Here is a 21,737-nt window from a genome sequence, read left to right on the forward strand (position 1 = left end):
TCCCCAACGGAGAGGGCGCTATTTTCGGAGTCTGCCCTTATTCCTCCCGGACGGAGGCGGCGCTGTGGGCGACGTTTCCGCATATTCCTCCCAAACACAGAGGGCGCTGTGTTCGGACACATCCCTCATTCACCTGAGCGGAGGCGATGTTGTGGGTGTGGTTTGTGTACATTCCTCCCGGTCGGAGGTGGCGCTGTGTTGGGCGTCTGCCCTCATTCCTCCCTGTCGGAGGTGGCGCTGTGATCGAGGTCGCCCGCACTCCCCTCGGCCTCCTGACCGATTCGGGACAGTGGAGCAGCGGTGGCGGCTCGGGGTGCATTTCCGGGGTCAGGGGTCGTTGTTGGGGTAACGCGGTGCGGCCCAGTCAGGCCCGGTGGAGCCTGTTGGTTGGAGTCGGTCACCCGGCGGGTCCCCCGCTGACCAACCCCTCTTCCCGGCTGCCCACATCCCCGGAGTTACCCGGGTGTCTGAACAGACTGCCTCGGCCCCTCCCCCAGCGGCTGACTAGTCCACATCAACTGGCTGGAGCCCTGGATAAGGTGATTAAGGAGGTGAATGGGATACTTGTCTTTATGATTAGTTAATCATGGTTAGTGCTGCTGCGTTATCATCATAGAATTCCTTCAGTGTACAAGGAGGCCATTTGGCCCATCGAGTCTGCACCGACCCTCTGAAAGAGGACCCAACCCTGTAACCCCACCTAACCTGCACATCTTTGGTTGGTCGGGGGAAATCCCGCAGAGACTGGGAGAACGTGCAGACTCCGCACAGTCACCCGAGGCCGGAATTGAACCCGGGTACCTGACACTGTGAGGCAGTTGTGCTAACCACTGTGCTGCCCATGTGCCGGTTGGTGGATTGGCCATGTTAAATTGGCCATTGGCCCTCAGTCTCCCAAGATGGGCAGGTTAGGTGGGATTAGGGGGAGTGGGCCTGGGTAGGGTTCCTTTCGGAGGGTCAATTCAGCCTCGACGGGCCGAATGGCCTCCTGCACTGTAGGGATTCTATGGGTTCTATGATGGAGCTGAATAAAAGGTTGGTTAGACCGTAGCTGGAGTGCTGTGTGCAGTTCTGGTCACCACAGTAGAGAGGGTGCAGAGGAGATTCACGAGGATGTTACCTGGGCTGGAGTGTTTCAGCTATGAAGAGAAGCTGGTTAGGCTGGTGTTGTTCTCCTTAGAGCAGAGAAGGCTGCAGGTGGGACCTGATGGAGGTTTACAAAATAATTTAATATGAGGGGAATAGATAGGAAGGAACTTTTCCCCTGAGGAGATGGATCAATAACAAAGGGGGCATAGATTTAAGGTCAGGGACAATAGGTTTAGAGGGAATTTGGGGAAAACCTTTTCACCCAGAGGGTGATGGGAACTGGAACTCTGCCTGAAAGGGCGGTGGATGTGGGAACCCTCACAACATTTAAGAAGCATTTAAATGAGCATTTGAAACACCACAGCACGCAAGGCTAATGACCAATGCTGGATATTTGGATTGGAATAGATAGGTGGCTTGATGGCCGATGCAAACATGATCGGTCAAAGGGCCTCTCTCTGTGCTATAAGAGTCTATGACTCTACAAGTTTCTGATCGGATTTTGTGTGTGCGCACTCTCTCTACAGCGTCGCCATGGGCTCGTTGGAGAAGTGGGTGAACGACCAGCTTCACCAGCTACTGGGGCTGAGCGACAAGTATGTGGCACAGTTCCTGATTGGCACGGCCCAGCGCAGTACCAGCATGCCAGACTTTGTCCGACGCCTGGAAGAGACGGGAACTATCGATATTACACAGGAGGTCCGACTGTTTGCCAATGAGCTTTGGATGAAGGTGGGTGTTGGGGGTTCGTAAGGAATCCTGGTGACATCTTTCATTGGGGATTCAAGGCTGGGCAATGGCCGGGGTATCAAGGTGTTGGGCTGTTGCCCTCCCCTGCCCTCCTCCTGGGCTGGGCTCCATGGGTGACTCCCCCGAATCCATGGGCATTACCTGTTGAAGAACTTGGGTTGTGTTCCATTGGTTTATTGTTGACTCTTTGTGTGGACTTTTGACTTTCCCATGTCTTTCCTTGGCAAGATTCCCAGGAAGCAGCCAGTTGAGAAGGCATCGCGCGCTGTTGAACGAGAGGCCCTCGCCATGCAGCAGAAGAATCGGACCTACACCTTGCTGGAGGACAGTGACCAGAGTGAGCCCGAGGAGCAGCAGAGCCAGCACAAAGGCAAGAAGAAACGGAAACACATCCGAAAAAAGCAGACAGCATCATCAGAGAGTGACTCCGACACTAAAACGTATGTTTCCGCAGTGAGCAGTGGGTGTGTGCGTGAGTGTGGATGAAGTCTTTATTGCAGAATGGGGAGGCAGTGGTCTGACATGGTGTTCATGTGTGTCTGTGGGGGAATGGGATTGTGTGCATGTGTGTTGGGTGGGGGGAGGGGCTGACTTAAAAAAAGAATTAGAGTACCCATTTCATTTTTTCTAATTAAGGGGCAATTTAGTGTGGCCAATCCACCTACTCTGCACATCTTTGGGTTGCGGGGGCGAAACCCACGCAAACGCAGGGAGAATGTTCAAACTCCCACGGAGAGTGACCCAGGGCCGGGATCGAACCTGGGGCCTCGGTGCCGTGAGGCAGCAATGCTAACCACTGTGCCACTGTGCTGCCAAGGGTACAGTTATGATGCACAGTAGCAGCATAGTCATAGAATGTACAGTGCAGAAGGAGGCCATTCAGCCCATTGAGTCTGCATCGGCCCTTGGAAAGAGCACCCTAGCCCACACCTCCATCCTATTCCCAGTAACCCCACCTAACCTTTTTGGACACTTAAGGACAATTTAGCATGGCCAATCCACCGAACCTGCACATCTTTGGACCCTAACCACATCTTTGGACTGTGGGAGGAAACCGGAGCACCCGGAGGAAACCTACGCAGACACGGGGAGAACGTGCAGATTCCGCACAGACAGTGACCCAAGCCCTGGAGCTGTGAAGCAACAGTGCTAACCACTGTGCTGCCGTACTGCCCCAGTGTACACCATCTGCACGATGTACTACAGGCCACATAAGCTGCACCCTCCAAATCCATGACCACTACCATCTAGAAGGACAAGGTCAGTAGGCACAATTGAACTAGCCATTCTGACTTGAGATGGAACGGTGCCTTCACTGTCACTGGGTAAAAATTGTAGAACTCCCTGATTGCACAGTGGATTTACCTGCACCACATGAACTGCAGCGGTTCAAGAAGATAGCTCGCCACCACTTCTCAAGGATCACTAGGGATGGACAATAAATTGCTGGCCTAGCCAGCGACACCCACATCCCAGAATTATTTTTCTTTCCCAATTAATGGGCAATTTAACGTGGCCAATCGACCTACCCTGCACATCTTTGGGTTGTGGGGGTGAAACCCATGCTGACAGGGGGAGAATGTGCAAACTCCACACGGACAGGGACCCGGGGCCTGGATCGAATCTGGGTCCTCAGCTCCGTGAGGAAACAGTACTAATCACCGCGCCACCGTACCGCCACATCCATTAATGAATTTAATAAAAAAATCTGTTGGTGTGTGTGTGTGTGTGTGTGTGTGTGTGTGTGTGTGTGTGTGTGTGCGGCGGGGGAGGGTCTGACACTGTGTGCGGGAGGGGGAGGGTCTGACACTGTGTGCGGGGGGGAGGGTCTGACACTGTGGGGGGGGGGGGGTCTGATCCCGTGGGGGTGGGGGGGGCAGGGTCTGACACTGTGTGCGGGTGGGGGGAGCGTCTGACACTGTGTGTGGGGGGGAGAATCTGTGTGTGTGGGAGTGGGGAGGGTCTGACTGTGCGCGGGGGGGGAGGATCTGATACTGCGCGTGGGGGGGAGAATCTCTGACACTGTGTGCGCGGGGGGGGGAGGGTCTGACACTGCGGGGGAAACGGTCTGACACTGTGTGGGGGGAAACGGTCTGACACTGTGTGGGGGGGGAGAGGAGGAGGAGTGTCTGACACTGTGTGCGCGGGGGGGAGAGGAGGAGGAGTGTCTGACACTGTGTGCGCGGGGGGAGAGGAGGAGGAGTGTCTGACACCGTGTGCGCGGGGGGGGGAGAGGAGGAGGAGGGTCTGACACTGTGTGCGCGGGGGGGGGGGGGAAACGGCCTGACACGCCGTGTTGGAAACGGGGCACTGACTGGCACTGAGTGTCACTGACGCAGTCTGACACTGTGCCTGTGTGGTGGGGGGGGGGGCGGATGACAGTCTGTCACTGTGGGGCGGCAGTCTGACACGGCGGGTAGGCAATGGCACCTACTGCCGCCATGTGGCGCTGACGCAGTCTGACACTGAGGGGCAGCGGACGGTCCGACAGTGTGTATGGGCATAGGGAACAGTCTGGAACTGGGGGGTGGGTGGTAGGCGCAGCGTGATATGTTGGCATCTGTGCTTCTGTGCCAGCATTCCCAATGATTGCACCTTCCCTTCATGATCAGGAAAACACCCTTGTCACCGCGGAAACAGTCAGGATCTGAAGAAGAAGAAGAATGGGAGAAAGAGGAGAAGGATCGCTTGAAAGATCTTGAGGAGCGAGATGCTTTCGCCGAACGAATCAAACAGCGCGACAAGGACAAAACCCGGAACATACTGGAACGCTCTGATAAGAAGGTAAGAGCATATTCGGAGAAATTCTGAAATGTAGGAAAAGGAGTAGGCCATTCAGCCCCTCGAGCCTGTTCAGACCTTCAAGTAGATCATGACAGATTGTTATCTCCCATCCATCGATCAGCACTGGAGGATTAATCTGATGAGGGGGAGGATGGGAGATGCTGCACAATTAAATTGTTTTGTTGCGCATTGTCTTAGCCCCGCCACTGGCCTCGATTAGATTCCACTATATGTACATGTAAATAATCTTTTATTGTCACTAATATGAAGTTACTGTGAAAAGCCCCTCGTCGCCACTTTGTGCGCCTGTTCCTATATATCATATTTGTAGTATCCTGGATATACATTATTTTGTATAGAAACCAACTGAACTCGATTAGATTCCAGTCTGTAACTCACTCCCAGGTATCCATTATTCTATATATAAACCATCTGAACCCCTCGATTAGATTCCAGTCTGTAACTCACTCCCGGGTCTCCATTATTCTATATATAAACCATCTGAACCCCCCTCGATTAGATTCCAGTCTGTAACTCACTCCCAGGTATCCATTATTCTATATATAAACCATCTGAACCCCTCGATTAGATTCCAGTCTGTAACTCACTCCCAGGTATCCATTATTTTAATTCGGAATGGGGTGTCAGCGCATGAATATGGAGAGCGTGAGTTTCATGGGTAATGACGTCCGTCTCTGTTCTTCTTTCCTTTGTCTCAGGCTTACGAAGAAGCTCAGAAACGGCTGAAGATGGGAGAGGAGGATCGGAGGGCGATGGTACGATGAGCAGTGCAGTTGGCTCTCAGTCAGGGAATTGGAGAGCATCGACTCTCCGCATGGTTCATTGCAAGGTTACACTTGCTCCGCGCTCCGATTGTGTAAATGCATCAGGAAGGAAGCAGTGACGTTCACTCCCGCTGTCTTCCAGGTGTGCAGCGCAGTTCATGCACCAACTTTCCCCTGTCGGTATGGAGGTAGATCTTCGGCTGTGGGCCGAGTTCAGTTTATTATAGTAGTCAGGTGGGCTGGTTTGACGGGTCAGTCACTAACCATGCGTCTCCGCACCCTGGGTTCATCTCCCAAAGACAAGCTGTAGTGGGAGACCTTTCCTGTCTGCAAGAGATTCAATGCGAAATATACATTGAGAAGCACTGCCTGACGCACAGAGCTGCTAGCAATTCGACAGCACTGTCACATTGAGAGGTCATAGGATGGCTGAAATGGGATAATCACCACTCGGGCTGTATAGGGTGACTGGACCCAAGGCAAATTGTTAGACCATGAAAGCAATAGGGGTTCATCATGTATCTAACCCCGTGCTGTACCTGTCCTCGGAGTGTTTGATGGGGACAGTGTAGAGGGAGCTTTACTCTGTATCTAACCCCGTGCTGTACCTGTCCTCGGAGTGTTTGATGGGGACAGTGTAAAGGGAGCTTTACTCTGTATCTAACCCCGTGCTGTACCTGTCCTGGGAGTGTTTGATGGGGACAGTGTAGAGGGAGCTTTACTCTGTATCTAACCCCGTGCTGTACCTGTCCTGGGAGTGTTTGATGGGGACAGTGTAGAGGGAGCTTTACTCTGTATCTAACCCCGTGCTGTACCTGTCCTGCGTGTGTGTCTGTCTGCGTGTGTGTCTGTCTGCGTGTGTGTCTGTCTGCGTGTGTGTCTGTCTGCGTGTGTGTCTGTCTGCGTGTGTGTCTGTCTGCGTGTGTGTCTGTCTGCGTGTGTGTCTGTCTGCGTGTGTGTCTGTCTGCGCGTGGACGTGCGTGTGCGTGTGTCTGGACGCGTGTGTGCGTGTGTCTGGACGCGTGTGTGCGTGTGTCTGGACGCGTGTGTGCGTGTGTCTGGACGCGTGTGTGCGTGTGTCTGGACGCGTGTGTGCGTGTGTCTGGACGCGTGTGTGCGTGTGTCTGGACGCGTGTGTGCGTGTGTCTGGACGCGTGTGTGCGTGTGTCTGGACGTGTGTGCGTGTGTCTGGACGTGTGTGCGCGTGTCTGGACGTGTGTGTGTCTGGGTGTCGACGTGTGTGTGTGTCTGGACGTGTGTGTGTCTGGACGTGTGAGTGTGTGTGTGTCTGGACGTGTGTGTGTGTGTGTCTGGACGTGTGTGTGTGTCTGGACGTGTGTGTGTGTCTGGACGTGTGTGTGTGTCTGGACGTGTGTGTGTGTCTGGACGTGTGTGTGTGTGTGTGTCTGGACGTGTGTGTGTGTGTGTGTCTGGACGCGTGTGTGTGTGTGTGTCTGGACGCGTGTGTGTGTGTGTCTGGACGTGTGTGTGTGTGTGTGTCTGGACGTGTGTGCGTGTGTGTGTCTGGACGTGTGTGCGTGTGTCTGGACATGTGTGCGTGTGTCTGGACGTGTGTGCGCGTGTCTGGACGTGTGTGTGTCTGGGTGTCGACGTGTGTGTGTGTCTGGACGTGTGTGTGTCTGGACGTGTGAGTGTGTGTGTGTCTGGATGTGTGTGTGTGTGTGTCTGGACGTGTGTGTGTGTGTGTGTCTGGACGTGTGTGTGTGTCTGGACGTGTGTGTGTGTGTGTGTCTGGACGTGTGTGTGTGTGTGTGTCTGGACGTGTGTGTGTGTGTCTGGACGTGTGTGTGCGTGTCTGGACGTGTGTCTGGACGTGTGTGTGTGCGTGTCTGGACGTGTGTGCGTGTCTGGACGTGTGTGCGTGTCTGGACGTGTGTGTCCGTGTCTGGACGTGTGTGTGCGTGTGTCTAGACGCGTGTGTGCGTGTGTCTGGACGCGTGTGTGCGTGTGTCTGGACGCGTGTGTGCGTGTGTCTGGACGCGTGTGTGCGTGTGTCTGGACGCGTGTGTGCGTGTGTCTGGACGCGTGTGTGCGTGTGTCTGGACGCGTGTGTGCGTGTGTCTGGACGCGTGTGTGCGTGTGTCTGGACGCATGTGTGCGTGTGTCTGGACGCGTGTGTGCGTGTGTCTGGACGTGTGTGCGTGTGTCTGGACGTGTGTGCGTGTGTCTGGACGTTTGTGCGTGTGTCTGGACGTGTGTCTGGACGCGTGTGTGCGTGTGTCTGGACGCGTGTGTGCGTGTGTCTGGACGCGTGTGCGTGTGTCTGGACGCGTGTGTGCGTTTGTCTGGACGCGTGTGTGCGTGTGTCTGGACGAGTGTGCGTGTGTCTGGACGTGTGTCTGGACGCGTGTGTGCGTGTGTCTGGACGCGTGTGTGCGTGTGTCTGGACACGTGTGTGCGTGTGTCTGGACACGTGTGTGCGTGTGTCTGGACGTGTGTGCGTGTGTCTGGACGTGTGTGCGTGTGTCTGGACGTGTGTGCGTGTGTCTGGACGTGTGTGCGCGTGTCTGGACGTGTGTGTGTCTGGGTGTCGACGTGTGTGTGTGTGTCTGGACGTGTGTGTGTGTCTGGACGTGTGAGTGTGTGTGTGTCTGGACGTGTGTGTGTGTGTGCGTGTCTGGACGTGTGTGTGCGTGTCTGGACGTGTGTGTGCGTGTCTGGACGTGTGTGTGCGTGTCTGGACGTGTGTGTGCGTGTCTGGACGTGTGTGTGCGTGTCTGGACGTGTGTGTGCGTGTCTGGACGTGTGTGTGCGTGTCTGGACGTGTGTGTGCGTGTCTGGACGTGTGTGTGCGTGTCTGGACGTGTGTGTGCGTGTCTGGACGTGTGTGTGCGTGTCTGGACGTGTGTGTGTGTCTGGACGTGTGTGTGTGTGTATTTGGACGTGTGCGTGTCTGGACGTGTGCAGGTCTGGACGTGTGCGTATCTGGACGTGTGCGTGTGTCTGGAATTGTGCGTGTGTCTGGACGTGTGTGTGTGTGTGTCTGGACGTGTGTGTGTGTGTCTGGACGTGTGTGTGTGTGTCTGGACGTGTGTGTGTGTGTCTGGACGTGTGTGTGTGTGTCTGGACGTGTGTGTGTGTGTCTGGACGTGTGTGTGTGTGTCTGGACGTGTGTGTGTGTCTGGACGTGTGTGTGTGTGTATTTGGACGTGTGCGTGTCTGGACGTGTGCGTGTCTGGACGTGTGCGTATCTGGACGTGTGCGTGTGTCTGGAATTGTGCGTGTGTCTGGACGTGTGTGCGCGTGTCTGGACGTGTGTGCGCGTGTCTGGATGTGTGTGCGCGTGTCTGGATGTGTGTGCGCGTGTCTGGACGTGTGTGCGCGTGTCTGGACGTGTGTGCGCGTGTCTGGACGTGTGTGCGCGTGTCTGGACGTGTGTGCGCGTGTCTGGACGTGTGCGCGTGTCTGGACGTGTGTGTGTATTTGGACGTGTGCGTGTCTGGACGTGTGCGTGTGTCTGGACGTGTGTGCGCGTGTCTGGACGTGTGCGTGTGTCTGGACGTGTGTGTGTGTGTATTTGGACGTGTGCGTATCTGGACGTGTGCGTGTGTCTGGACGTGTGTGTGTGTGTGTGTGTCTGGACGTGTGTGTGTGTGTGTGTCTGGACGTGTGTGTGTGTGTGTGTGTCTGGACGTGTGTGTGTGTCTGGACGTGTGTGTGTGTCTGGACGTGTGTGTGTGTGTCTGGACGTGTGTGTGTGTTTCTGGACGTGTGTGTGTCTGGACGTGTGTGCGCGTGTCTGGACGTGTGTGAGCGTGTCTGGACGTGTGTGCGCGTGTCTGGACGTGTGTGCGCGTGTCTGGACGTGTGTGCGCGGTTCTGGACGTGTGTGCGCGTGTCTGGACGTGTGTGCGCGTGTCTGGACGTGTGTGCGCGTGTCTGGACGTGTGTGCGCGTGTCTGGACGTGTGTGCGCGTGTCTGGACGTGTGTGCGCGTGTCTGGACGTGTGTGCGCGTGTCTGGACGTGTGTGCGCGTGTCTGGACGTGTGCGCGTGTCTGGACGTGTGCGCGTGTCTGGACATGTGCGCGTGTCTGGACGTGTGCGCGTGTCTGGACGTGTGCGCGTGTCTGGACGTGTGCGCGTGTCTGGACGTGTGCGTGTGTCTGGACGTATGTGCGTGTGTGTGTGTCTGGGCGTATGTGCGCGTGCGTGTGTCTGGACGTATGTGCGTGTGTCTGGACGTATGTGTGTGTGCGCGCGTGTGTCTGGGCGTATGTGTGTGCGCGTGTGTCTGGGCGTATGTGTGCGTGCGTGTGTCTGGACGTATGTGCGTGTGTCTGGACGTATGTGCGTGTGTCTGGACGTATGTGCGTGTGTGTCTGGATGTATGTGCGTGGGTGTGTCTGGGCGTATGTGTGTGTGCGTGTGTCTGGACGTATGTGCGTGTGCGTGTGTCTGGACGTATGTGCGTGTGCGTGTGTCTGGACGTATGTGTGTGTGCGTGTGTCTGGACGTATGTGTGTGTGTGTCTGGACGTATGTGTGTGTGCGTGTGTCTGGACGTATGTGTGTGTGCGTGTGTCTGGACATATGTGTGTGCGTGTGTCTGGACGTATGTGCGTGTGTCTGGACGTATGTGTGTCTGGACGTGTGTGTGTGCGTGTGTCTGGACGTATGTGTGTGTGCGTGTGTCTGGACGTATGTGTGTGCGTGTGTCTGGACGTATGTGTGTGTGCGTGTGTCTGGACACATGTGTGTGTGCGTGTGTCTGGACGTATGTGTGCGTGTGTCTGGACGTATGTGTGCGTGTGTCTGGACGTATGCGTGTGTGTCTGGACGTATGCGTGTGTGTCTGGACGTTTGCGTGTGTGTCTGGACGTTTGCGTATGTCTGGATGTGTGCGTGTCTGCCTGTGTCTGCGTGCGTGCGTCTGTGTGTATGTGTGTGTCTGTCTGCACCCCTGTGTCTCTGCGCGTCTGTGTGTCTCTGTCTGCGGCCTGTTTGTCTCTGTCTGCGGCCTGTGTGTCTCTGTCTGCGGCCTGTGTCTCTCTGTCTGCGGCCTGTGTCTCTCTGTCTGCGGCCTGTGTCTCTCTGTCTGCGGCCTGTGTGTCTCTGTCTGCGGCCTGTGTGTCTCTGTCTGCGGCCTGTGTGTCTCTGTCTGCGGCCTGTGTGTCTCTGTCTGCGGCCTGTGTGTCTCTGTCTGCGGCCTGTGTGTCTCTGTCTGCGGCCTGTGTGTCTCTGTCTGCGGCCTGTGTGTCTCTGTCTGCGGCCTGTGTGTCTCTGTCTGCGGCCTGTGTGTCTCTGTCTGCGGCCTGTGTGTCTCTGTCTGCGGCCTGTGTGTCTCTGTCTGCGGCCTGTGTGTCTCTGTCTGCGGCCTGTGTGTCTCTGTCTGCGGCCTGTGTGTCTCTGTCTGCGGCCTGTGTGTCTCTGTCTGCGGCCTGTGTGTCTCTGTCTGCGCCCCTGCCTGACTCTGTCTGCGCCCCTACCTGACTCTGTCTGCGCCCCTGCCTGACTCTTGTCTGCCTGACTCTGTCTGCCTGACTCTTGTCTGCCTGACTCTTGTCTGCCTGACTCTTGTCTGCCTGACTCTTGTCTGCCTGACTCTTGTCTGCCTGACTCTTGTCTGCCTGACTCTTGCCTGCCTGACTCTTGCCTGCCTGACTCTTGCCTGCCTGACTCTTGCCTGCCTGACTCTTGCCTGCCTGACTCTTGCCTGCCTGACTCTTGCCTGCCTGACTCTTGCCTGCCTGACTCTTGCCTGCCTGACTCTTGCCTGCCTGACTCTTGCCTGCCTGACCCTTGCCTGCCTGTCTCTTGCCTGCCTGTCTCTCTGCCTGTGCCTCTGTCTCAGCGCATCTGTATGTGTGCGTGGTGCTGGAATGTCTGTAAAGCTCTGCTGTTCAGGGTGGCAAGTAACTGATCAATATTTCTAATGCCCTTCCTCCTAGATCCCGGAGTTGCGCAAAAAGTCCCGCTGGGATTACTTGGGCAAGCGAGAACAAGAAAAATTGGAGGACCTGGAGGCGGAAATCCTGGACGACGAGTACTTGTTCTCCTCGACTGACCTCAGCGCCCGGGAGAAGCAGCAACTGGACTACAAAAAGAAAGTTCGTGACCTGGCCAGGGAGTACAAGGTAGCCGGGGATCAGGAGAAGCAGGAACAGAACAACCGCTACTACATGCCCGAGGAGTCCCGCCACAAGGTAGGTGTAGCCCAGCAGAGTGTAGGAGGGCCGACACGGCCAAGGCACTTGTGCGATGAGGTGTTCTGGCCAGTGCTTTTTGTATCGTTGCTAAGGGAGTGTGAACGGTTCCACCTCCCTGGGGAGTGAGTAAAGTGCCACAACGATTCCATGAGCGTGGCAGGGTTGTTGGCTTGGATTATGTATGTAAGTCTTGGGGCAAAACCTGAATTTTAGCCTTCCCACTGTACGTTTGCTGCGTGCTTTTTCAAGCTGTCCTGCAGCCTCTTCTCTCTGAACTTTGACTGATGGTAGTTTGTAAATCAGTTGCGTCCTTTGCGTTGTTTTTGACGGCCGATAGTTTTTTCTTCTTTTGTTGCCTCTTTCTGACTCTGACCCTCTGTCCCGTATCGCGGCTTCATTTGTTTAATGGTGTCTCTGTTTTTACTTTTAAAAGAAAGTTCCGGATCGCTACGAGGAGCCCAAGGCGGACGACAAACATGCCCCACGGGATGAGCAGAAACGCTGGGAGGAGGAGCACATGGACGCAGCACTGCTGAAGTTCGGGGCCCGAGACGCCAGGGAGCGTAACAAGCAGAAGGAGTACGAGTTTGTGCTGGAGGAGGATGAAATGATTGACTTTGTGACCACTGTGACCATGCAAGGGACTGTGACCAAGGTAGGGCAGCAATGCTGGGGCCCCCAACTGGATAGAGTGCACGATCGTATTTCAAAGAATTATTTTGTGGGATGTGGGTATCGCTGGCCAGGCCTACATCCCTGACTGTCGTTGAGAAGGTGGTGGTGAGCTCAGGTTTGGGTGGGTGGGGAAGGGGGGGTCCGTCAGGTGGTGCATCTGCTCCCCTTGTGCTTACCGGTGGTAGAAGTCACGGGTTTTGAAGGTGGTGTCGAAAGAATCCTTGGTGAGTTGCCACAGGAGTCATGTCGTTGGATTAGTGATCCAGAGGCTCATACGAGTAGCCTGGAGGAATTACTTTAGATCCCATCATGACAACAGGGGGTGGGGTATAAATTCAATTAATAAAACTGGAATAAAATATTCCTCTTATCAATTATTTTTAAAAACATTTTAGAGTATCCAATTCATTTTTTCCAATTAAGGGGCAATTTAGTGTGGCCAATCCACCTACCCTGCACATCTTTGGGTTGTGGGGGTGAAACCCACGCAAACTCCACACGGACAGTGACCCGGGGCCGGGATTGAACCTGGGACCTCGGCGCCATGAGGCAGCAGTGCTAACCCACTGCAATGAAACTGCTGATTGCCATAAAACCCCACCTGGTTCGCTCATATCCTTCAGGGGAGGAAAGTCTGCCACCCTTACCTGGCCTGGGCATGCACATGACTCCAGACTGAGCAATGTGGTAGACTCTTAACTTCCCTTTGAAACATGGCCTAGCAAGGCCACGTTAATGCTACAATCCTGTCTCATGAAGTGCATGCTCTAGTTGTAAGTGGGAGCAACTGGGAACGGATAAGGGCATTATTCTAAAGTATATATAAGAACTGGATTTCACCTCTGTGCTGGGAAGTGGAGGCAGCGCGGGGTTGAGGGGGGTGGAGTCTGCGCATGTGTTGTCTCGGCTTTGTGGATAAACCAATGTTGAGGTTGGCTTAGTCACTCATCCTTCAGGGAAGGGAAATCTGCCCACCTTATCTGGCCTAGGGCCGACATGTGCATTCAGACTCTGAACAATGCTCTAGACTCATTGAGTCACAGAGGTCCACAGCACAGAAAAGGCCCTTTGGCCCATTGCGTCTGTCAAAATCAGTCACCTAACTATTCTAGTCCCATTTTCCAGCACTTGGCCCTATATTCCTTGGCATCGCAAGTGAACATCTAAATACTTCTTAAATGCTATGAGGGTCTCTGCCTCCACCACCCTTTTAGGCAGCGAGTTCCAGACTCCCATCACCCTCTGGGTGAAAACACTTCTCCTCACATCCCCTCTTAAGCTCCTGCCCCTTACCTTAAATCTGGGCCTCCCTGGTCATTGATCCCTCCACCAAGGGAAAAATTTCTTCCTGTCGGCTATCTATGCCCCCCATAATTTTATACATTTCAGTCATGTCTCCCCTCAGTCTCCTCTGTTCCAAGGAAAATAATCTACGTCTATCTAATCTCCCTTCATAACTAAAACTCTCCAGAACAGGCAACATCCTGGTAAATCCCCTCTGCACCCTTTCCAGTGCTGTCACATCCCTCCTTTAATGTGGATTTCAGAACTGCACACAATACTCTAACCAACGCTTTGTACAGTTCCATCATAACCTCTCTGTTCTTAAACTCTGTTCCTCAGCTAATAAAGGCAAGTATGCCATATGTCTGCTTAACCACTGTGTCCACCTGCTGAGCTACCTTAAGGGACTGGTGTACATGCACACCAAGGTCCTTCTGATCCTCGGTGTTTCCCAGGGTCCTGCCATTTATCATGTGTTCCCTTGTCTTGTTTGTCCTGCCCAAGTGCCTCGCCTCGCACTTATCTGAATTAAATTCCATTTGCCACTGATCAGCACATCTGACCAGTCCGTCTTTATCCTCCTGTAATCGAAGGCTGTCCTCCTCACTATTTACCACCCCATCAATTTTGATATCATCTGCAAACTTACTGATCAACCTTCCGATATTCAAGTCTAATCATCTGTATAAACCACAAACAGCAAGAGCCCCAACACTGATCCCTGCGGGACCCTGCTGGAAGCAGGTTTCTAGTCTGAAAAACACCCCTCGACCGTCATCACCCACTCAGCCAATTCTGGATTCAGTTTGCTAAATTTCCTTGGATCCCATGGGCTCCTACCTTCACTATCAGTCTCTCATATGGTCCTTATCAAACGCCTTGCGGAAGTACAAGTCGACGCCGACAATTTCCCTCATCGACGCACCTGGTCACCTCTTCGAAAAATTAAATCAAGTTGGTCAGACGTGACCTCCCCAACAAAACTATGCTGGCTGTTCTTGATTAATCCCTGCCTCTCCAAATGCAGATTAATTCTGTGTCTCAGAATTGTTTCCAATAGTTTCTCCACCACTGAGATTAGACTGGCTGGCCTGTAGCTTCCTGATTGAATAATGGTACCACATTGGCTATCCTCCAGTCCTCCGGCTCCTCTCTTGAGGCCAGAGAGGAATTGAAAATTATTGCCAGAGCCCCTGCTATTTCCTCCCTTGACTCACTCAACAGCCTGCAATATATTTCATCTGGCCCTGGAGATTTGTCGACTTTTAAGCCTCCCAGATGACACGGAAACTCCTCTCTGTCTATGCTCATCTCTTTAATTTTATCATAGTGCTTCTCCCTGATTTCTGTACCCACACTGTCTCTCCCACAAGTGAACAGCGACACAAAGTATTAATTTGGAACCCTACCTACATCTGACTCCGCACAGGGTTTGTTGGTCCCACCCTTTTTCTTTATTGGAACATGTTGACCCTGTACGCTACTTATTTCCTTTTTTTTGTCAATTCAGAGTACCCAATTCATTTTTTCCAATTAAGGGGCAATTTAGCATGGCCAATCCACCTATCCTGCACATCTTTGGGTTGTGGGGGTGAAACCCACGCAAACACGGGGAGAATGTGCAAACTCCACATGAGCCGGGATTGAACCTGGGACCTCGGCGCCATGAGGCCGCAGTGCTAACCCACTGCGCCACCGTGCTGCCCTTACTTATTTCCTTCTTGAGTGCATCCCAGTGTTCTGTCACAGATTTACCTAAAAGTGTCCGCTCCCAGTCCACTCACGCCAAATCATACCTGATCTCGTTAAAATCGGCCTTCCCCCAGTTTAGAACTCTGATTTCAGGCTCACCTTTGTCCTTTTCCATAACAATCTTCAATCTCTGTCTGCAACTTGTTCTCCCACTGATACTTTAACCGCTAGCCTGTTTTCGTTTCAAGTCCAAGACCGCTCTTGTAGGACCTTCTACGTACTGGCTTAAAACGTTCTCATGGATGCATTTTAAGAGTTTTGCTCCCTCTAAACCTTTCGCACTTTGACTACCCCAGTTAAAGTTGGGGAAGTTAAAATCCCCACTATCACTACCCAAACACTTGTACGCATCTCTGAAATTTGCCTCCACATCTGCTCTTCTATTTCTCTGACTGTTAGAACACTCCCAGCAATCTGATTGCTCCTTTTTGGTTTTTACGTTCCAGCCGTATGGCTTCATTTGAAGAACCTTCTAAGATGTTGCCCCTTCTTAGTGATGTAATTGATTCCCTGGTCAGAATTCCTCTGTTACCTCCTTCCCTGTTCCGCCTGAAGATCCTATATCCTGGAATATTGAGCTGCCAAACCTACCCCTCTCTTAACCATGTCTCAGTGACAGCAATTACATCATACCCCCAAGTTTCCATTTGAGCCCTCAACTCATCTGCCTTGTCCGTCAGACCCCTTGCATTAAAATAAATACTATCCAATTTTGCCAAACCTCCTTGTGACTTAAACTGGTCTATAACTGGCCAATAATAGCAAAGTGGTTAGCTTTGCTTCCTCATGGCGCCAGGGACCCGGGTTCGATTCTGGCCTTGGGTACTGTCTGTGTGGAGTTTGCACATTCTTCCTGTGTATGGGTTTCCTCCCACAGTCCAAAGAAGTGCAGGTTAGATGGATTGTTCATGCTGAAAATTGGCCCATTAGTATCCAGAGGTGTGCAGGTTAGGTAGGGTTATGGGGTCACGGGGGTCGGGTTGGGGAAGTGGGCCTCGGCAGGGTGCACTTTCAGAGGGTTGGTGCAGGCCTGATGGATCGCCTCGTGCAGTATAGGAATTCTATGGATTTAACTTCTATACCTTCCTTACTCAATTTTTGTTGATTCTAATTTTGGCTGTGCATCTCTCCCTGCTGGGTATTGTGTCCAGTTTTGATCGCCTTATTTGAGGAAGGATGTGGTGGCATTGGAGGCAGTACAGAGGAGGTTCACCAGATTGATTCCAGGGATGAAGAGGTTGATGAATGAGGAGAGTTTGGGCTTATACTCACTGGAGTTTAGAAGAATGAGAAGGGTATATAAAATACTGAGAGATTGTAAATCTGGACCAAATGTACCCCCTTGTGGGGCAATCTAGAATAAGGGGTCACAGATATAGGCTGAGGCAGTAGATTTAAAACTGAGATGAGGAGGCACTACTTCTAGCAGAGGGTGGTGAATTTGTGGAACTCGCTGCCCCATAGTGCGGTGGAGTCTGAATCATTAACTGGGTTCAAGAAGGAGATATATTTTTTTTTTTGAAGTGCCCAATTCTTTTTTCTTCCCAATTAAGGGGCAATTTAGTGTGGCCAATCCACCTAACCTGCACATCTTTGGGTTGTGGGGATGCGACCCACGAGACACTGAGAGAATGTGCAAACTCCACACAGACAGTGACCCGGGGCTGGGATCGAACCCGGATCTTTGGCGACGTGAGGCAACAATGCTAACCACTGCACCACCGTGCCGTGCTTGAGATAGATATATATCTGATTTTTAAAAACGGGTTAAAAGGAAATGGGGAACAGGTGGGGAGGTGGATTTGAGATCAGGAAGAGATCAGCCATGATCTGATTGAATGGTGGAGCAGGCTCGAAGGGCTGAATTGCAAACTTCTCCCAATTCCTCTGTTCTCTCAGGATCCTACCCCATCTGCAAAGTTTAAACCCACCCAACCGAGCTAGCAAACCTCCCTCCAAGAACGCTGGTCCCATTTCAGTTCAGTGCAACCCGCCGCCTCGGACCGGTCCCACTGTCCCTAAACACGGACCCAATGTCTCATCTGTTCCTGAAACATGACCGTTACGAGTTCATATGGCAGCTCTGTAACAATGAAGTCCATGCTCTAGTTGCAAGTGGAAGCAACTGTTAAGGAATGGGAAAGGGTGCGGGCATTATTCTCAGGTATGCGTAAGAACCAGGTTTCACCTGTGTGGGGGGGAAGGAAAAGGGAGCCTGTACCTGTGTTCTCAATGTTTTTCGGATAAACTTATGTGAGGAAAGTCTGGCTCAGGATTCCTCCTCCCCCCTCAGTGAATAAGCAGCGAATTTATAACGGGCTACTTGCTTGGAGGTGGCTCACCACCATCTGCTTGAAGGAAATTAGGGATGGTCAGCAAACGCTGACCTTGTCAACAGTGCTCTTATCCCACGGCCAAATGTGTAAAAATAGTCTGCCATCCAATCGTCAGCCTGACAACAACACAATTTAACAACTCTGAAACAGGCCTTTAAACCAAACTGGACTGTGCCACTGTTTATGCTCCATACCGGTCTCCCCCTACTGTCCCCCGGTCAGGAAAGCCCCTCCCCCGAGTGACACTTCCCTCACCTGCTTTTTCTCGTCAGGATGAAAAGACCGAGTTGTCGGAGGCGCAGAAGCAGAAGGTGTCGCTCCAGGAGGTGAGGAGGAGCCTGCCTGTCTTCCCATACCGTCAGGACCTGCTAACAGCCATTGCCGAGCATCAGATTCTCATCATCGAGGGCGAGACGGGATCTGGCAAAACAACGCAGATCCCCCAGTACCTGTATGAGGAGGTGAGCAACCATCAGAGCAGAGCCCATTCAATGCGTTGGGCAGATGGACAGAAGAGATAATATTGTGTTCAACCTGTGAGACTAGGAGGGTTACACTCCTGTGTTCAGCCTCTGAGACAGTGAGATGATACAGTCCTGTGTTCCAATTGTAAGACAGTGGGAGGGATACAGTACTGTGTTCAACCTGTGAGACAGTGGCAGGGTTACAGTCCTGTGTTCAACCTGAGACAGTGGCAGAATTACAGTACTGTGTTCAACCTGTGAGACAGTGGGAGGGATACAGTACTGTGTTCAACCTGTGAGACAGTGGCAGGGTTACAGTCCTTTGTTCAACCTGTGAGACAGTGGCAGGGTTACAGTCCTGTGTTCAACCTGAGACAGTGGCAGAATTACAGTACTGTGTTCAACCTGTGAGACAGTGGGAGGGATACAGTACTGTGTTCAACCTGTGAGACAGTGGCAGGGTTACAGTCCTTTGTTCAACCTGTGAGACAGTGGCAGGGTTACAGTCCTGTGTTCAACCTGAGACAGTGGCAGAATTACAGTACTGTGTTCAACCTGTGAGACAGTGGGAGGGATACAGTACTGTGTTCAACCTGTGAGACAGTGGCAGGGTTACAGTCCTTTGTTCAACCTGTGAGACAGTGGCAGGGTTACAGTCCTGTGTTCAACCTGAGACAGTGGCAGGGTTACAGTCCTGTGTTCAACCTGAGACAGTGGCAGAATTACAGTACTGTGTTCAACCTGTGAGACAGTGGGAGGGTTACAGTCCTGTGTTCAACCTGAGACAGTGGCAGGATTACAGTACTGTGTTCAACCTGTGAGACAGTGGAAGGGTTACAGTCCGGTGTTCAACCTGTGAGACAGTGACAGGATTACAGTACTGTGTTCAACCTGTGAGACAGTGGAAGGGATACAGTCCTGTGTTCAACCTGTGAGACAGTGGCAGGGTTACAGTACTGTGATACATAGGGGTTGTTAATGAGGAGGGGCCACGGGTCAGCTATTTTGCTTTTGCCCAAACTGCAGGTTGCTCGACACAATGAGAAATGAATTGTTTTCTGATCACCGCAATCATCCCATCAGCTAGCCCAGAGAAATCTCGGACATGAGCCCTAGCAATACTCCAATGATCGGGAGCTTTGCGAAACAATATCAACTGTTCTCACCGGGACTGCTATTCTTACCACGTGTGTCATCTTGGATTACTTCTGTACTGTATTTCAAAATGTTCTTTCCTCAAAAACATGTAATAAACAGAATTAATCAATAATGACTGCCCACACTCCTGTCTCTCACTGTTGGACAATCCATAAATTGGCCCCTCAATCACAGAGATATTGAGCTGATTACAACTTAAATCGCCAGGTGCAAATCCTGCCGGATCCTCTGGATTGCTGGATTTGCACCTTGCCCAATTTGGATCGCTGTTGACTTCAATGGAGAATGAAATTGAGTTTTAAATTGGGCCCACTCTAGTCGCTCAGTGCCTCAACAGAGAGGTTTAGTCAGCGTAAATATGTGGCCTGTGTTTTCCATGGTATTAGTTGAGTGGCAGTGCTGAGCAGGGGGCTGTTTCCCATACTGAATTGCAGCTTTACCTTGCATTCATTCCCTCACCATCTGATATTGAGCGTTGGATCTCTCTCCGCAGGGCTACACTGCTCGCGGTATGAAGATCGGGTGCACACAGCCCCGGCGAGTGGCAGCCATGAGCGTCGCATCCCGAGTGGCACAGGAGATCGGGGTCAAACTGGGAAATGAGGTGAGCTGCCAGGAAATGTAGATATGGATTTGGTATTGAAACTGCTGAGAACGGAGCTGAAAACAAAGTAACTTGCTCGTGTGACTGTCCTGAAGCATTATTAACCAAGCTAGGTGCAAGAGGACTTGACCAGGAATAATTATGGGGGAGGGACAATTAGAATACGTGATGCATGGCTGGGGGTAGTGACCGACACTAAAGACAGTGAAGGGAGAAAGTGACTTGGAATAATGGAGACAATTACTAAGATTGGAGACGATAGAGGAGCAGGAGAGTGACAGAGATCAGTGACGTGCAGTGACTGGGATTGAGGATGCTGGGTGGTGAAGATAGTAGAAATATGAAAACTCGCTCCAGAAACAACAGTTAATGCAACCTCAGTTTATTATTTAAATTGCAGATTAATGTTTTTTTTCTTGGCGAGTCAAGGATACCAAGGAGCCTAAAAGGAGAAAGATATTTAGGAGAAAGATGGCTTTGACCTCACTGAATTGCAGGTCAGGCTCATGGACCAAATGGCTTGTTCCTGTTCCATTATTCTGCCCCATCCAGAATAATGATGGGGGAGAAATGAGCAGGAATATTAGTAGTTGGAGAGGGATTTCGTGAGAAATAACATGGGGACGGTTGGGCATAATGAAAGGTGCAGCTACTGCTTGAATTTTTCCAGTTCATGCGTTGCGAACATTAATATGGTTAGCCAGCTGAATCCTGCATGTGTACCCCTCCTCCAGGTCGGGTACAGTATCCGGTTTGAAGACTGCACGTCGGAACGCACAGTGCTGAAATACATGACAGACGGGATGTTGCTGCGAGAATTCCTCACAGAGCCAGACTTGGCTGGATATAGGTGAGAAGGGTTTCCACAAGATATGTCGACCAACACTGAGGGTGGGTGAATGCAATATCGCAGTAACATAGATACATAGAAGATAGGAGCAGGAGGAGGCCTTTTGGCCCTTCGAGCCTGCTCCGCCATTCAACACGATCATGGCTGATCATCCAACTCAACAGCCTAATCCTGCTTTCTCCCCATAGCCTTTGATCCCATTCACCCCAAGTGCTATATCCAGCCACCTCGTGAATATATTCAAAGTTTTAGCATCAACTACTTCCTGTGGTAATGAATTCCACAGGCTCACCACTCTTTGTGTGAAGGTGCCTTCTTATATCTGTCCGAAATGGTTTACCCTGAATCCTCAGGCTGTGACCCCTGGTTCTGGACACACCTATCATGAAAAAATGAAATGAAAATCGCTTATTGTCACAAGTAGGCTTCAAATGAAGTTACTGTGAAAAGCCCCTAGTCGCCACATTCCGGCGCCAGTTCGGGAAGGCTGTTACGGGAATTGAACCGTGCTGCTGGCCTGCCTGGGTCTGCTTTCAAAGCCAACGATTTAGCCCTGTGCTAAACAACTTCCCTGCATCTACCCTGTCTAGTCCTATTAGGGTTTTATAAGTCTCTATGAGATCCCTCCTCATTCTTCTGAACTCCAGCGAGAACAATCCCAACCTAGTCAATCTCCTCATATCACAGTCCCGCCATCCCTGGAATCAGTCTGGTAAACCTTGCTGCACTCCCTCGAGAGCAAGAACATCCTTCCTGAGAGAAGGAGATCAAAACTGCACACAATACTCCAAGTGTGGCCTCACCAAGGCCCTGTACAATTGCAGCAACACATCCCTGCTTCTATACTCGAAACCTCTTGCAATGAAGGCCAACATACCATTAGCCGCCTTTATCGCCTGCTGCATCTGCATGCTTACCTTCAGCAAATGGTGCACAAGAACACCCAGGTCCCGCTGCGCACATCTCTTCCACTTTACATCCATTCAGGTAGTAATCTACTTGCTTCCAAAATGAATAACCTCACACTTATCCAAATTA

At 52.0% G+C, this 21,737-nt stretch overlaps 1 protein-coding gene across 2 annotated transcripts in view; it reads left to right on the forward strand.

Moving 5' to 3' along the window:
* Positions 1-233: 233 nt before the first annotated feature.
* The window catches only part of LOC119976019 (pre-mRNA-splicing factor ATP-dependent RNA helicase DHX16-like), a 52,275-nt gene continuing 30,771 nt past the window's right edge, over positions 234-21,737 (forward strand). Inside the window, exons 1-10 of one of the 2 annotated variants that reach the window (XM_038816088.1) lie at positions 234-551; positions 1,617-1,821; positions 2,068-2,279; positions 4,452-4,623; positions 5,343-5,399; positions 11,319-11,573; positions 12,010-12,231; positions 17,896-18,084; positions 19,739-19,849; positions 20,584-20,699. In XM_038816088.1, the coding sequence (XP_038672016.1) occupies positions 1,624-1,821; positions 2,068-2,279; positions 4,452-4,623; positions 5,343-5,399; positions 11,319-11,573; positions 12,010-12,231; positions 17,896-18,084; positions 19,739-19,849; positions 20,584-20,699 (1,532 nt within the window). In that variant the 5' untranslated portion in view covers positions 234-551; positions 1,617-1,623. The remainder of the gene's footprint in view (positions 552-1,616; positions 1,822-2,067; positions 2,280-4,451; positions 4,624-5,342; positions 5,400-11,318; positions 11,574-12,009; positions 12,232-17,895; positions 18,085-19,738; positions 19,850-20,583; positions 20,700-21,737) is intronic. The other variant, XM_038816087.1, reaches the window with a different exon arrangement.

Source organism: Scyliorhinus canicula, chromosome 13, assembly GCF_902713615.1.
Source record: "Scyliorhinus canicula chromosome 13, sScyCan1.1, whole genome shotgun sequence".
In the NCBI taxonomy this organism is placed as follows: domain Eukaryota; kingdom Metazoa; phylum Chordata; class Chondrichthyes; order Carcharhiniformes; family Scyliorhinidae; genus Scyliorhinus; species Scyliorhinus canicula.